At 31.9% G+C, this 12,007-nt stretch overlaps 2 protein-coding genes across 6 annotated transcripts; one reads left to right on the top strand and one right to left on the bottom strand.

The window, feature by feature from the left end:
* Positions 1–1,109: 1,109 nt before the first annotated feature.
* Positions 1,110–7,259, top strand: LOC105644455 (Transducin family protein / WD-40 repeat family protein). Of its 5 annotated transcripts, XM_089719684.1 has the most exons (16): positions 1,110–1,502; positions 1,782–1,943; positions 2,011–2,127; positions 2,208–2,292; positions 2,521–2,641; positions 2,757–2,824; positions 2,957–3,082; positions 3,161–3,512; positions 3,606–4,227; positions 4,526–4,726; positions 4,828–4,888; positions 5,525–5,638; positions 5,837–5,950; positions 6,030–6,119; positions 6,800–6,875; positions 6,991–7,259. In XM_089719684.1, exons 1-15 carry the CDS (start codon positions 1,402–1,404, stop codon positions 6,824–6,826), a joined length of 2,361 nt encoding a protein of 786 aa, XP_089575810.1. In that variant the 5' UTR covers positions 1,110–1,401; the 3' UTR covers positions 6,827–6,875; positions 6,991–7,259. The 5 variants fall into 5 exon arrangements, 3 of the variants coding, with proteins under 3 accessions (XP_089575810.1, XP_089575809.1, XP_012085199.1); XR_016320194.1 differs by having other exon boundaries at positions 3,161–4,227; positions 6,030–6,136; XR_001047371.4 differs by having other exon boundaries at positions 1,111–1,502; positions 2,533–2,641; positions 3,161–4,227; positions 6,030–6,136.
* A 1,993-nt stretch (positions 7,260–9,252) lies between these two features.
* LOC105644456 (uncharacterized) lies at positions 9,253–10,042 on the bottom strand. Its single transcript, XM_012229813.4, has 2 exons — positions 9,728–10,042; positions 9,253–9,637 (listed from the first exon to the last, which is right to left on the bottom strand). The coding sequence occupies exons 1-2, from the start codon at positions 9,808–9,810 to the stop codon at positions 9,358–9,360; spliced, it is 363 nt and encodes a 120-aa protein (XP_012085203.1). The 5' UTR covers positions 9,811–10,042; the 3' UTR covers positions 9,253–9,357.
* Between the last annotated feature and the right edge of the window lie 1,965 nt (positions 10,043–12,007).

The following is a 12,007-nucleotide window of genomic DNA, read 5'->3' as shown; positions in this document are numbered from 1 at the left end:
TTATTTATGTTTCAAATTTTTAGAATTTAATTTTTCAGTTTACTGAATACTTCAACGGTGATTGTTAAGAGTATATTCGTTAAGGATAAAGAGTTAGATCAGAGTCTGTACTCTCAGTACTGAAAAGGTATACCAATTAAGTTAACGCAATTATAGTTTTTTAATTTTTTACATTTTTTTTAATTTTTTTATCTCTTTAATGTTAATACTTTATTTTACTTTTATTTTTTTGGTTTTGTGCTCTTTTATGTTTAAATAATTGAAACATGATATTATAATTATATATAAAGTACTACATAAATATCTTATTCCTTAAAAAAAAAAGATAAATATTTTATCCATCAAAAAATTAGAACAGAGATTAATTATAAATTAAAAGAAAATTATGTGAAAATAAATTGCCAATATTTTCACAAAACATCTGAATATAATTCTTTTTCTTATTTTTTTGGAATATATTATTACAAATATGTCACCAAACGTTGAAGGGAAGCAGTGGTTTGAAACATTAAACACTACGTGAAAAAACTATTATCAAACAAGATTTTAGTGAACAAACTCAGAATCCAAAGTTTCTTATACTCACATTTAAAAACAAAAAAAAAAAAAAATATATATATATATATATATATTATTTATTTTTTCAATAAAGTATCATCATTTACAATTAATTTTAAATAATATATCAACAATTTGGATTATGATTGAATGAATAGATAAATAGAAATAAATTATATTTCTAAACTAATTTTACTACTAATATTAAGAATTCAAAATTTAGGCTAATTATAATTAAAAATTTTATCTAAATATTATCTTCAATTTTAACGTATTTAGTCAAAGATAAATCATATTTAGTCAGAGAGATTTATCTGAATATTATTTCGGGTCAAAGCTGTATCGTACAAAACATAAAAAAATTTGATACATAAAGGTAGGCTGTTAAATTCTGATAGAAAAAAAATATTATGATTTATTATTTTTAACTAGAAAACATAAAAAGCGCCTTAGTAATTTAACTTTAGAAAAGGGTGTATTAGTCAAGACTCATGAACAATGAAAGAGAAAATAAAATAAAATAAAAAAAGAAAAATCATATTATTATCTTTCAATTAATCAAAATTCCAACCTTAGTCCAGCATAAGCTCCTGGTTTAGGTTTTGTTACAATTTCAAATCCAAAATCAACATACACACACACACACACACACACACACAAAACGCACGCACCTTTTTTTCTTTTTACCTAGACTCGATCGATCCTTGTTCTGCTTCTTCTCAATCTGAATCGACCAATTAGGGTTCCAAAATGTTACTCTCTTCGTTCCTCTAACATCGGCAACCATTTTAAGTTTATAATTAACGTTTTTTTTTTTGTTTTCTTGTTTAAATTCTGAACTTTATGAGCTTGAATTGTGAAAATAAGGAAATGACTGGTCGTCGTTCCTTATCGCGCGATCGAAATTCGGTTCAATCTCGTGCTTCCAGTAATTCTCTTCGAAGGTTAGATGTTTTATATCTTTTGTGATTCGATTGGTAGATTGAGGCGATGCTTTGTAATTAGGATTGAAATTAGCTTCTTGATTTTGTTCAGATTTGATTCGGATTAATGGTCAGTAGATTTAATCAGAACAAGTATATGATTTACAATTTGTAATTGTAATTTCACTTGATTGAATCTCAAGTCCTAGGATTAGCTTTGATTTGAATTATGAATTTCGTTAATTGCAGGTAATCTGATTTTGTGTTATTGTGTGATTTTGGTTTTCATTTATCTTCCAGTGGTAGAAATGCATTTTGTTTGTTAGTACGGAGAGAGATTTGCCCCAGTACAAAGCATGTACCGAAGCGGCAGTGGGCTGATGCTTCTCAATGGAATGCTAATTCATCATCTGTGCCTAAAACTGAACCGGCTAGAGATGCAAAACGGGGTCTTATTTCATGGTATTTGGTGCTTCACTTATTGGTGTTCTTTCATTTGTTAGTTTATTCACTCGTTTATATTTTATAGGGTTGAGGCAGAGTCATTGCGGCATTTATCTGCCAAGTATTGTCCTTTGGTGCCTCCTCCAAGGTCAACTATTGCAGCAGCATTTAGTCCTGACGGAAGAACACTTGCTTCAACTCAGTAAGTTTTCCTACTATCTTTTGTTTTGTTATTTAGGCATCAATATATGATTGTAGTTAACTTGCTCTTGATTCGTACAGCGGCGATCACACTGTAAAGATAATTGATTGTCAAACGGGAAACTGCTTAAAGGTGTTAAGTGGTCATCGGAGGACTCCTTGGGTGGTGAGTAGGAATGCAGATTTTGCTGAGAAAAGCACTTGTTAGTTGTTAATTTGCTTGGTTGTTTCCATTTCTGACCAATAACTTAGCAAACTGGATAATATTTGCATCTTGCTCAGAGGAACTTCTTGCTCAATGATAAGCTTATTTCAGTTATTTTACATAGGCTAATAATAACTTTTCAATATTTTGCTCCATTTATAACTTTATCTTCCTTAAAAGTCATTTTAGCTCATTTTACAGGTTAGGTTCCACCCATTGCATCCTGAAATTCTTGCAAGTGGGAGCTTGGATTACGAGGTTCGCTTATGGGATGCAAACACAGCAGAGTGTATAGGATCTCGCGATTTCTGTAATTTCATTTCTGACTCCCATTTTGTTACTATTGTGTAATTATTTTTCCCATATATTCAAATGTGTATGACATGGGCTGGAACTGATTTTTCTGTATGTGTTTCCCCTCATAGATCGTCCCATTGCTTCCATTGCCTTCCATGCTGAAGGTGAATTGCTTGCAGTTGCATCAGGTCACAAGGTTTTCAGTCTCACCTTCTCTTGTAGTTAGTTTTTACTTGCTTGAATCTTTTCCTCTCCTTCCATTATGTGAAAGATTGTAGACATTAATTTGTAGTTTAATATAATATTGGCATTTGATATCATGTGCTAGTTGTACATATGGCACTACAATAAGCGAGGGGAGGCTTCCTCACCAACCATTGTATTGAAGACAAGGCGTTCTCTTCGAGCAGTGCATTTTCACCCACATGCTGCTCCATTTCTGTTGACTGCTGAGGTGAATAATTCAAAGGGCATTTAATTGACTGTTTTACTCTTGCTATCTTGTAGATTACATTACTGGACTGATATGCAGGTCAATGATCTTGACTCTTCAGATTCCTCAATGACGCGAGCAACATCTCCGGGTTATCTAAAATACCCTCCTCCAGCAGTTTTTGTGACAAATGTACAGTCCAGTGATCGTGTTAGTTTGGCCACGGAACTACCTCTCATGTCCTTGCCTTTCTTGTTAATGCCTCCATTCTCTGTAGATGATACTAGAACAGATACTAATAGACAGGTCAGTCCAATGACAATGCAGATAGAGTCTTCCGGTTCAAGGCAGTTGCAAACAGATGGAAATGCAGTAGACAAGTACGACACCTTAGTGTCTCCCATGGAGACAGTTCCTGCTGTTCCTTCTAGTTCATATCACAGTACAGAAGGTACATTGAGCAATGTTTTTCATACTGGAATAGGAAGTGGTGTTTCTGAGACAACAGTGGATGCCATGGAGACTGATGAATTGCAGCCTATAGGGGGGAACTTGCAAGGAAGCTATACCGATCCAGAAACTTCTGGTGGTGGTAGTAGTGCAGTGGGTGGTGTGTCTGGAAATATTTCTGTTAGGCAGCATTCCACAGAGTTAGGGCAACTTCATCAATACTTACCTTCTAGAGATCCAACTTGGTGGGAGCTACGCTTTTTGCAAGGATGGTTAATGGGCCAAAGCCAAGCTGGCGTTCCATCAACTCTTCCTCTTAACAGCGGTGGTCGTGAATATTTACCCCAATATGCAGGTTCCTCTTCAACATCTTATTTACCTGGTAACAGTGTGGAGGCTCCAGTGGCTAATTTAGCAATGCCTGCTAGTACTAGCCTGTCTGGGGTTTCTGGGAGATCTGGCTTGCAACATCAAATTTCACGTTTCCGCTTTTCTGGGGAGAGTATAGCTCCCATGAATATGCAAAATGATGGTATTGACAACCAGCCCATATTTAACAGAATTCAATCTGAAATTGCCACATCACTGGCAGCTGCTGCTGCAGAGTTGCCTTGTACTGTAAAGCTCAGGGTATGGTCACATGATATAGAACGCCCTTGTGCACCACTCAATGCCGAAAGGTGTCGTTTAACCATACCTCATGCTGTCTTATGTAGGTATGTGGAATGTTATGATTTCCCTAACAGAATCTTTTATTACCTAACCAAAATATCATAATGTTTCAATTATTTGTGTATTGATATTAATAATTGATCTTGGGACAAGCATAGCTAGGGTGTTTTCTAGGTTCTTTGATGTTTGAACATCTATGTAATCATATCTCTCCATGAATTTGTTTTTGAGATGTATAAATCTCAGAACAGTCAAGTCTTATGGTGTTTTGGTACAAGAATCTTTTAGGCTGGCCTTTTGTTATGTTTACTTTGCCAATATTGTTTGCAATTGTGTGTGCAGTGAAATGGGTGCTCATTTTTCACCCTGTGGAAGATATTTAGCTGCCTGTGTTGCTTGCATGCTTCCTAACATGGAAGCTGACCCTGGATTACAGACATTAGTTCAACAAGATACAGGGGCTGCAACTTCACCTACCCGACACCCAATCTCAGCACATCAAGTTATGTATGAGCTCCGCATATATTCCATGGAGGAGGCAACGTAAAATTCATTCCAACTCATTATATAATCATGTAGTTATTACTCTTCAATCTGAAGGATGCCTTATCTGATCTATAATTTTTCTGATTTTCTTTTTGCAGCTTTGGTTCAGTGCTTGTATCACGAGCAATTCGAGCTGCCCATTGTTTGACTTCGATCCAGGTCAGTGGCCTTTTGGTAGATGGAAGTTATTTGCATCCCTTTTTCTTGATTGGTTCAGTGCTTGTATCATGCATGCTTGCAACAAAAATGGCTTTTTCACTATGATTTGCACCTAGTGTTATGTTTATATACATGCATGATAAGATGAAAGCTTGCTGTACTCTCTGTAGGCATTTCTGAATGACAGCTTATTAGATTCCCCCTACATTTTTCCTCTGGAATCTCCACATACACTATATTTCATCTATTTAGTAAGAGGCATGCTGATACTATTATTTCATGGTGTTAATCCTATTGCATTTGTCTGAACTGGTAAAAGACAACGGACTTCCAGTCGGTGTGGTTCAAGGTTTATTAGCCATGCCAATGTCCAGGTTATTAATTTATTGGAAGCTGTAATTTTTTTGAGGAAAGGACAAGGCTTAATTTACTTTGGTGATTTAATGGTTTAGATGCTGCGATTAAGACATAGTTGTTGTGCTTAAGATCATTTTCGACAAATATTAGGATGCATGTAGTTCTGCATATTCACCGTGATTGTCTATGTCTAATGTTATTCAAGTTTCACTATCATTTATAGTTTTAGTTTTGCTTTTATTTTGTTGTGGATTGAACTTAATCATATTTTGTATGCAGTTCTCACCAACTTCTGAGCATATACTATTGGCTTATGGTCGGCGTCATGGATCTCTTCTTAAAAGCATTGTTATTGATGGGGAAACTACATCTCCTATTTATACAGTTCTGGAGGTAAATATTTATAATTCTTGCATCTTCCACATAGTTTGTTTGTTACATGAGAAAATATCACCCCCCGCCCTTCTTTCTCCCCTCACTTTCCTTTAGAAAAAAAAGGAGATATATGCCATTGGACATATCATAGTCAAATGATTTGCATTTTCCATTTCCCATGGCAAACTTCTGCAATTCTCTGTTTCCGCTGTTCAGGTTTACAGAGTTTCAGATATGGAACTGGTGAGAGTTCTTCCTAGCGCTGAGGATGAGGTCAATGTTGCTTGTTTTCATCCTTTTGCTGGGGGAGGTCTTGTTTATGGAACCAAGGTGTGCATTTATCTCTGAGAATTTACTTTTTTACCAAGTCTATATTCTTTAACTGCATAACACTTACTTGTGATTGCAGGAAGGGAAACTTAGGATACTCCGTTATGATGGTGCTTATGGTGTAAACTGCGCTGGATCAAATTATTCTCCACATGATAACTTGGCTGAGGTAGAATAGTCTGAAAGGTTGCTGTACTCTGTTTATTTATAGTTTTACTAATGTGTTCTTTTTGTCTGGTTCAATACTCGTGCACCAACAAAAGAAAGAAAATACCGCATGCTTTTTTTTATGGACAGTATAATGTGTCAAATATGAAAGGTAGTTTGTTCATAAGCAAGCTGGGATGATCTTACTAGTTATCCTTGAGAGTTGGTATGGCATCAATGTGATAAAGATGTGAAAATTTGATTTCTGAAGTGGCTTCCTTGAATATTTTTAGCAAAGAAAAAAAAAAGGGTTGGTGAGGCCATGCCCAGTGATAGAGTTCAATCATCTGACTCAAACCTTAATTGACTGAAGGAGTGTGAACCAAATAGTAGAACTTGTGCAGGATTGGGGTCTTATTGATTTTTGTTAGTTCATATTATGCTGCTCTAACTGTCTAAGGAGTTAGGCTTTTCTATATACAAATTCCTGCATCTAAGAACACAGCTATAAGAGGGTTTCCTTTTTCTCAAAATTTGCGCCAGTAACAGAATTTATTGTTCATCTGCGATAATTATTTTGAGAGTGCTTCTCAATTGCATGAAAGAATTTTGTCATTTTGCTTTGTTGTTCAGTATTTAGGTTATCTGACCCTGGACAAAAATTACTAATTTTTGAAGTTGTGATTTTTATATTGTTTGCAGGTCCAGACGTATGCCTTGGAAGGTTAAAAACCATTGCTATGCTTCCAATGTGTGAACGGCGAATTCTACCTCAACGGTACTCATCTACCACCTTGTATATATTACCTATTCAGATAATATGGATCCAAGTTTGACATTTTTGTAGCTGAAATATTCCCCCATTTTTCTTATTTTGTACATTTTCTTAATAGGAGAGAAGCATCATCTTGGTTGTGGATGAGGCACGAATTTAACTTATGGTGTGAGTTTGAATGCACTTACCTAACCTTGACAGCATTCTCTACTGATAGGAAGTCCTTAGCGTATACTTGGTTTGGATCAGATCTGTGACTAACTGTTGGGTTCTTACAGATTCGCCTACAGCAGCAAACTATAGAAATGTATTCTAATTTATGTGCTGAAAAATGTAAAATATTTGTATCGCAGTAATGAACTGACGTTTTCTTGCTTCTCTTTCAAATTCTACTTCTTTTTTCTCTAAAAATGAATTATTTTTCTTCTTTCCTTCTTTCTTCTCCTCCTCCTTTTGGGTGGTTGCTTTTTGTTTAGAAATAGATACAGCTGCTCTTGTTAATTTCCTTCCTGGCGTTTAGGATCCTTAGACCAGGTTCAAATTAAATAAAACTAAGAACTCCTAGGGAAAGATACCTTGTTGTATTCCAAACCCATCAAAATTTCGCATTACCATTGTTGTACTTTTCACCTCTATTATGGTATTCTGGTTTTAGATCCTTCTCTGGAATTGATAACAAGTAGTTGAGATTTATTAGAAATTAATGTGTGATGGTTATTTTTTAGATAATGAAATTCAACCATAATTGCATCCTCCATTATTTAATTGTATTGGAAAGGCAAAATGCATACTTTCTTTTTGTTCAAATAAATAAAAGTAAAGCTGGGTCAAAAACTTGGAAGTTGATTTTTATATATGTGTTTTTTTTTAATTTAGCTTTTTCCCTTACTAGGAGATGCTGGAAGTGTTCTTAATAGGTTAAAGGACAAGTTCCTTCCTCAGCTGACAGATCATAAAAGATCATATCAGGTGTTGGAAGATTCTAGGAAGCCAATATGAAAGTGAAAGAGTATGTTTGATTATAAACAATTGGGAGTGTGTGATCAATTATTCTCTATCCAAACTACACTATAAAACAGATATACAGCTAAGCATACAGCAAGAAATGGGACCCAAAACCCTAAAAATTTTATAATAAAAAAATATTTGATAATGATTCATCATGTATTGCTTTTATCATGTGCATAAATTTTTATTGAATGAGCATTATTACTCTTAGCATTTTCCACTTAATTTATTAAAAAAAAAAAAAAAAGACTTAATTTTATAATTTTTCACACAAAAATCTTCAACCCTAAAGTTAGCTAATTCCTTTTTGATTGATTATTGCTTGGTCGTCCATGCTAAGCAGTAAGCAGCAGAGAAACCAAAGTACTTGGGAGAATAGATATGGTATATTCCTCTTCGTAAAGCTGACCAAGTGAGATGTAAATTCCAACCAGCTTATCCATTTATTCCATAACCCTACAAAATTGACGTCGATGCTTAAAAATTTGTCATCTCAATTATTATTATTATTTATTTTTTTCATAAGGACAAAAGTATCCTATTCCAAACTATTTTATTCTTTTTCTCTAATAAAGGTAAGTTGAACAAGTGGCATTATATTTGGGTACTATCGTCTTTATCTTTATAACAAGTAGGTTTGTCTTATCGATAAATCAAACTAAGGGTGTGGGTGTTTTCAAAGATCTTTTCTTTTTCTTTTCCTTTTTTTAAACATGATTTGCATGATAATGTAAATGGTTTATAAGTCTATTAAACTAATCTTTTGAGAAGAGGATAATGTAAATAAAAGCAAAACACATGATTATGTTAATCTTCTTAATTTTTACAGAAATGTGAAAATTAAAAAATTTTAAAATTAAATCATTTCGATCATAAAAATTTTTATTAATGTCTGTACGCGTAAGCTACAGTATTATTTCGGTTTACTTTGACTTCGAATCCATAAAAATAAATTATAGAAATTAAGGCATGTGAAAAATAATGTGTTGGAAGGAAGTGGTCATCAATAATATCTCTCACCAAAGACACAGAAAGCAGTTAGAGAAAAGTTAGTTTCTTTTGTTCCACTGTCCACCCAAAAAAAAAAAAAAAAAAAAAGAACAGTTGACCAGTCAAAGGAACATTAAAAGCTTATTTTAAGACGCAAAAAGAAAGATTAGTTTGAATAATGACATGCATTGACTAATTGTTTTATCTTTCTTTGACTGGAAGAGAAAGAAGAAAATCACAATTCCTTCCTTCCTTCCTTCTAAAAATACCGAACAGAACTTAACCTAATGGAATCAAATTCCAAAGAATGAATTGGCGAACATAAACAAGAAGAAGAAGATGACTAACAAATCAATAAGAACAGTAATATTGCTAATGTTGATTTCAGAACTGTAAGATTGTTATTCTAAATCTGATGAGAAGTAATTAACCTAATTAACAATTTTTTAAAAATAATAATAATAATAATAATCACTACAAAATAAGATCAAGAAGAAGAAGAAAAAGAAGAAGAAGAAGAAGAAGAAGAAGAAGGTGGTGGTGGTGGTGGTGGTGATGAAGTTGACTCAAATTTGTAGTACTTATCAACGGCTACAGATACATCCCAAGTGCAACTGAGTCCTTTAGGTATAGTAACAAGATCTCCAGCACCAAACTCAACAAATTCTGACGACCCTTTTGGATATGCTTTCACTTTCCCTTTCAACAGATAACATGTCTCTTCTGCATCAAATTTTAGCTGATATCTTCCCGGTGAACAACCCCATCTTCGTTTCCAAACAAAACCCAGAAATCAAAATCTAAACTTTCATAAAAGGAAGAAAGAAAGAAAGAAAGAGAGAGAGAAAGGAACTCACTTGGGCCAGCACTTGATGTTTAATTCATTGAGTCTGGATTCTGATGGGTTTCTTTCAACAATGATTCTTAGGTTTTCTGCCATGAATAGTAAAGAAAATTGCAGAGAGAATCGACTTTTGATTTCTCGAGTTAAAACTTACAAAATAAGAGAATATATATATACGTGTGTGTATCTCTAATTGGTAGGCTAATGGACAAGGAATAATAATATATATTTATCTGTGTTTTTATTTTCAGAAGGAATAACATGGAAGTAGTAGTGGGGAGGATGAGATACCTGGACACCGCATATAGAGGCAAAGGAGTTGGATTATGGAGAAATTTTTATTTTGCCTACTGCATTTTCATAATTTAATCAATCGAGTCCTATTTTAAATATATGACTGCATGTGATGGTAATAAATATTATGGATTTTGCACCAATATGTTTTAATAACGGTAATTTTGTTTTATTCTATACCTAATACATAGGGATGACAATAGGACAGATATGGAATGGTGTTACTCCTATTCTTACCAAATTACCAAATCATACCTACCTTATCACTCGCTTTGTTTTTTTAGTTAGGTCGGATCAATTTCAGATTGAATTTTATCGGATGATTATAAAAAATAAAAGATATATAATTTTAAGTAAAATAAACAATGCATGTTGTTTAGCAGATTAGATTTTATTTTTAAAATACATACTTCCATCTTTAAATGGAGCAGATTTTATTTGTTTCATTTTAACTAATGCTTGTAAATGAGGCTTTTCTTTTCTTTTTCTTTTTTTTTTTTTTTTTGTTAAGAAAATGAAATTCATTAAAAAATATATTTTTTATTAATGTTTCTAATGGTTCCATTGCAAGCATCATATAGTTAGGAATACAATTAACTAAAAAAAATTAATTTAGATTTAAGTTAAATAATTTAATTAATCAAAGTACAGAATTAGATTTTTATGGTTGAATTGGGAGGCTTCAGTATATCAACATGCTATGCTCACTATTAACCTTTGACTTATGGCATAACGACATGTCGTAATTACTATAAAAGTTAAACCGACCACGTAATATCGTACGATATTTCTTTTCTACTTCTTCTACTTCTAGATTATTCTTTTTTGGGGAAATGGATTGAATATTTGAAAATATTTTAAACATGAAACCTAATTTTGATATTTGAAAAAAGAATAGAAATGGGTAATAAAGATTTTTTTTTTCTACGTTTTTATCATTTTATCATGTTTTATGTATAGTTTTAGATTTTTATTTTATAAATTTATTATTGGTTAATTATTTAAATTTTTAGATTAGGTCATTAAAAATTATATTTTCCAAGCCGTCTAATTAATTTTAATATGAATTATTTATTTTTCATATAATTATTTAGAACCCTCTATATAAGAATATTGTATAATTAAAAAACTGTCATGAAATGTATTTATTATTATTGTAAAGAAAGAGAATTGTGTTTTATACAAATTTTGAAACTCAAGGAGAGCAAATTAGTTCATATAAGAACATGATATTATTATAATTGTAATCTTTTTTTTTTTTTTATTCCCTTTGTTCCACTTCTATAGCAACAAATAGATAGTTTATTATGTTTCACTTTAACTCTTTTAAGTGCTTATTTAGGATTTTGATAATATATTTATTTATTTTTTTCAATTTTACGCATATTTATTAGCTGTTTTGTAGAAAAATTAAGAAACAAAAGTCAATTTGATCCCTAAAATTGTTTAGCATGATAAAAAATGTCAGATTTAATATTTTGGGTCAATTTAGCTACTAAACTTGTATAAAATGATTAAAAATATCTAATTTCACTTTTCAGATTAATTTAACTTTTGAACTTATTTAAAATGATTAAAAAAAAAAAACATATTTGATATTAAAGTCAATTTAACCTCTAATTCTTTATTGTACTTACAATGTAAAAATCATTATATAGACATTCATTAAGTCTATAGTTGGGTCGAGCTGACTAATTTAATAAAAAATAATTAATTATGAAATATAGAAAAATTATATATGAAATATATTGTATTTCTCTTTACTTTGATTAATAATTTTGAGTTTATAGATATGTATTAATTTGAACATTTTAAAATCAACCTCTATTACTAGCTTATCATTTATAAAATCTATGTATTTTTCACATTGAATAAATTAAAATTATAATACATGTTTATAAATTTATTATATTACAGAAATGATGTTTTTATGGATTTTAAATTTATATTCATATAAGTATTGGAAAAGTTTGATCTGAGTATTCCTAATATATAACAA

The sequence above is a fragment of the Jatropha curcas genome, chromosome 3 (genome assembly GCF_041381405.1).
Source record: "Jatropha curcas cultivar XTBG-Jc1 chromosome 3, XTBG_Jcur_1.0, whole genome shotgun sequence".
Lineage (NCBI taxonomy): Eukaryota > Viridiplantae > Streptophyta > Magnoliopsida > Malpighiales > Euphorbiaceae > Jatropha > Jatropha curcas.
Note: the sequence above shows the minus strand (reverse complement) of the source record. Positions and strands in the feature narration are given on the sequence as shown.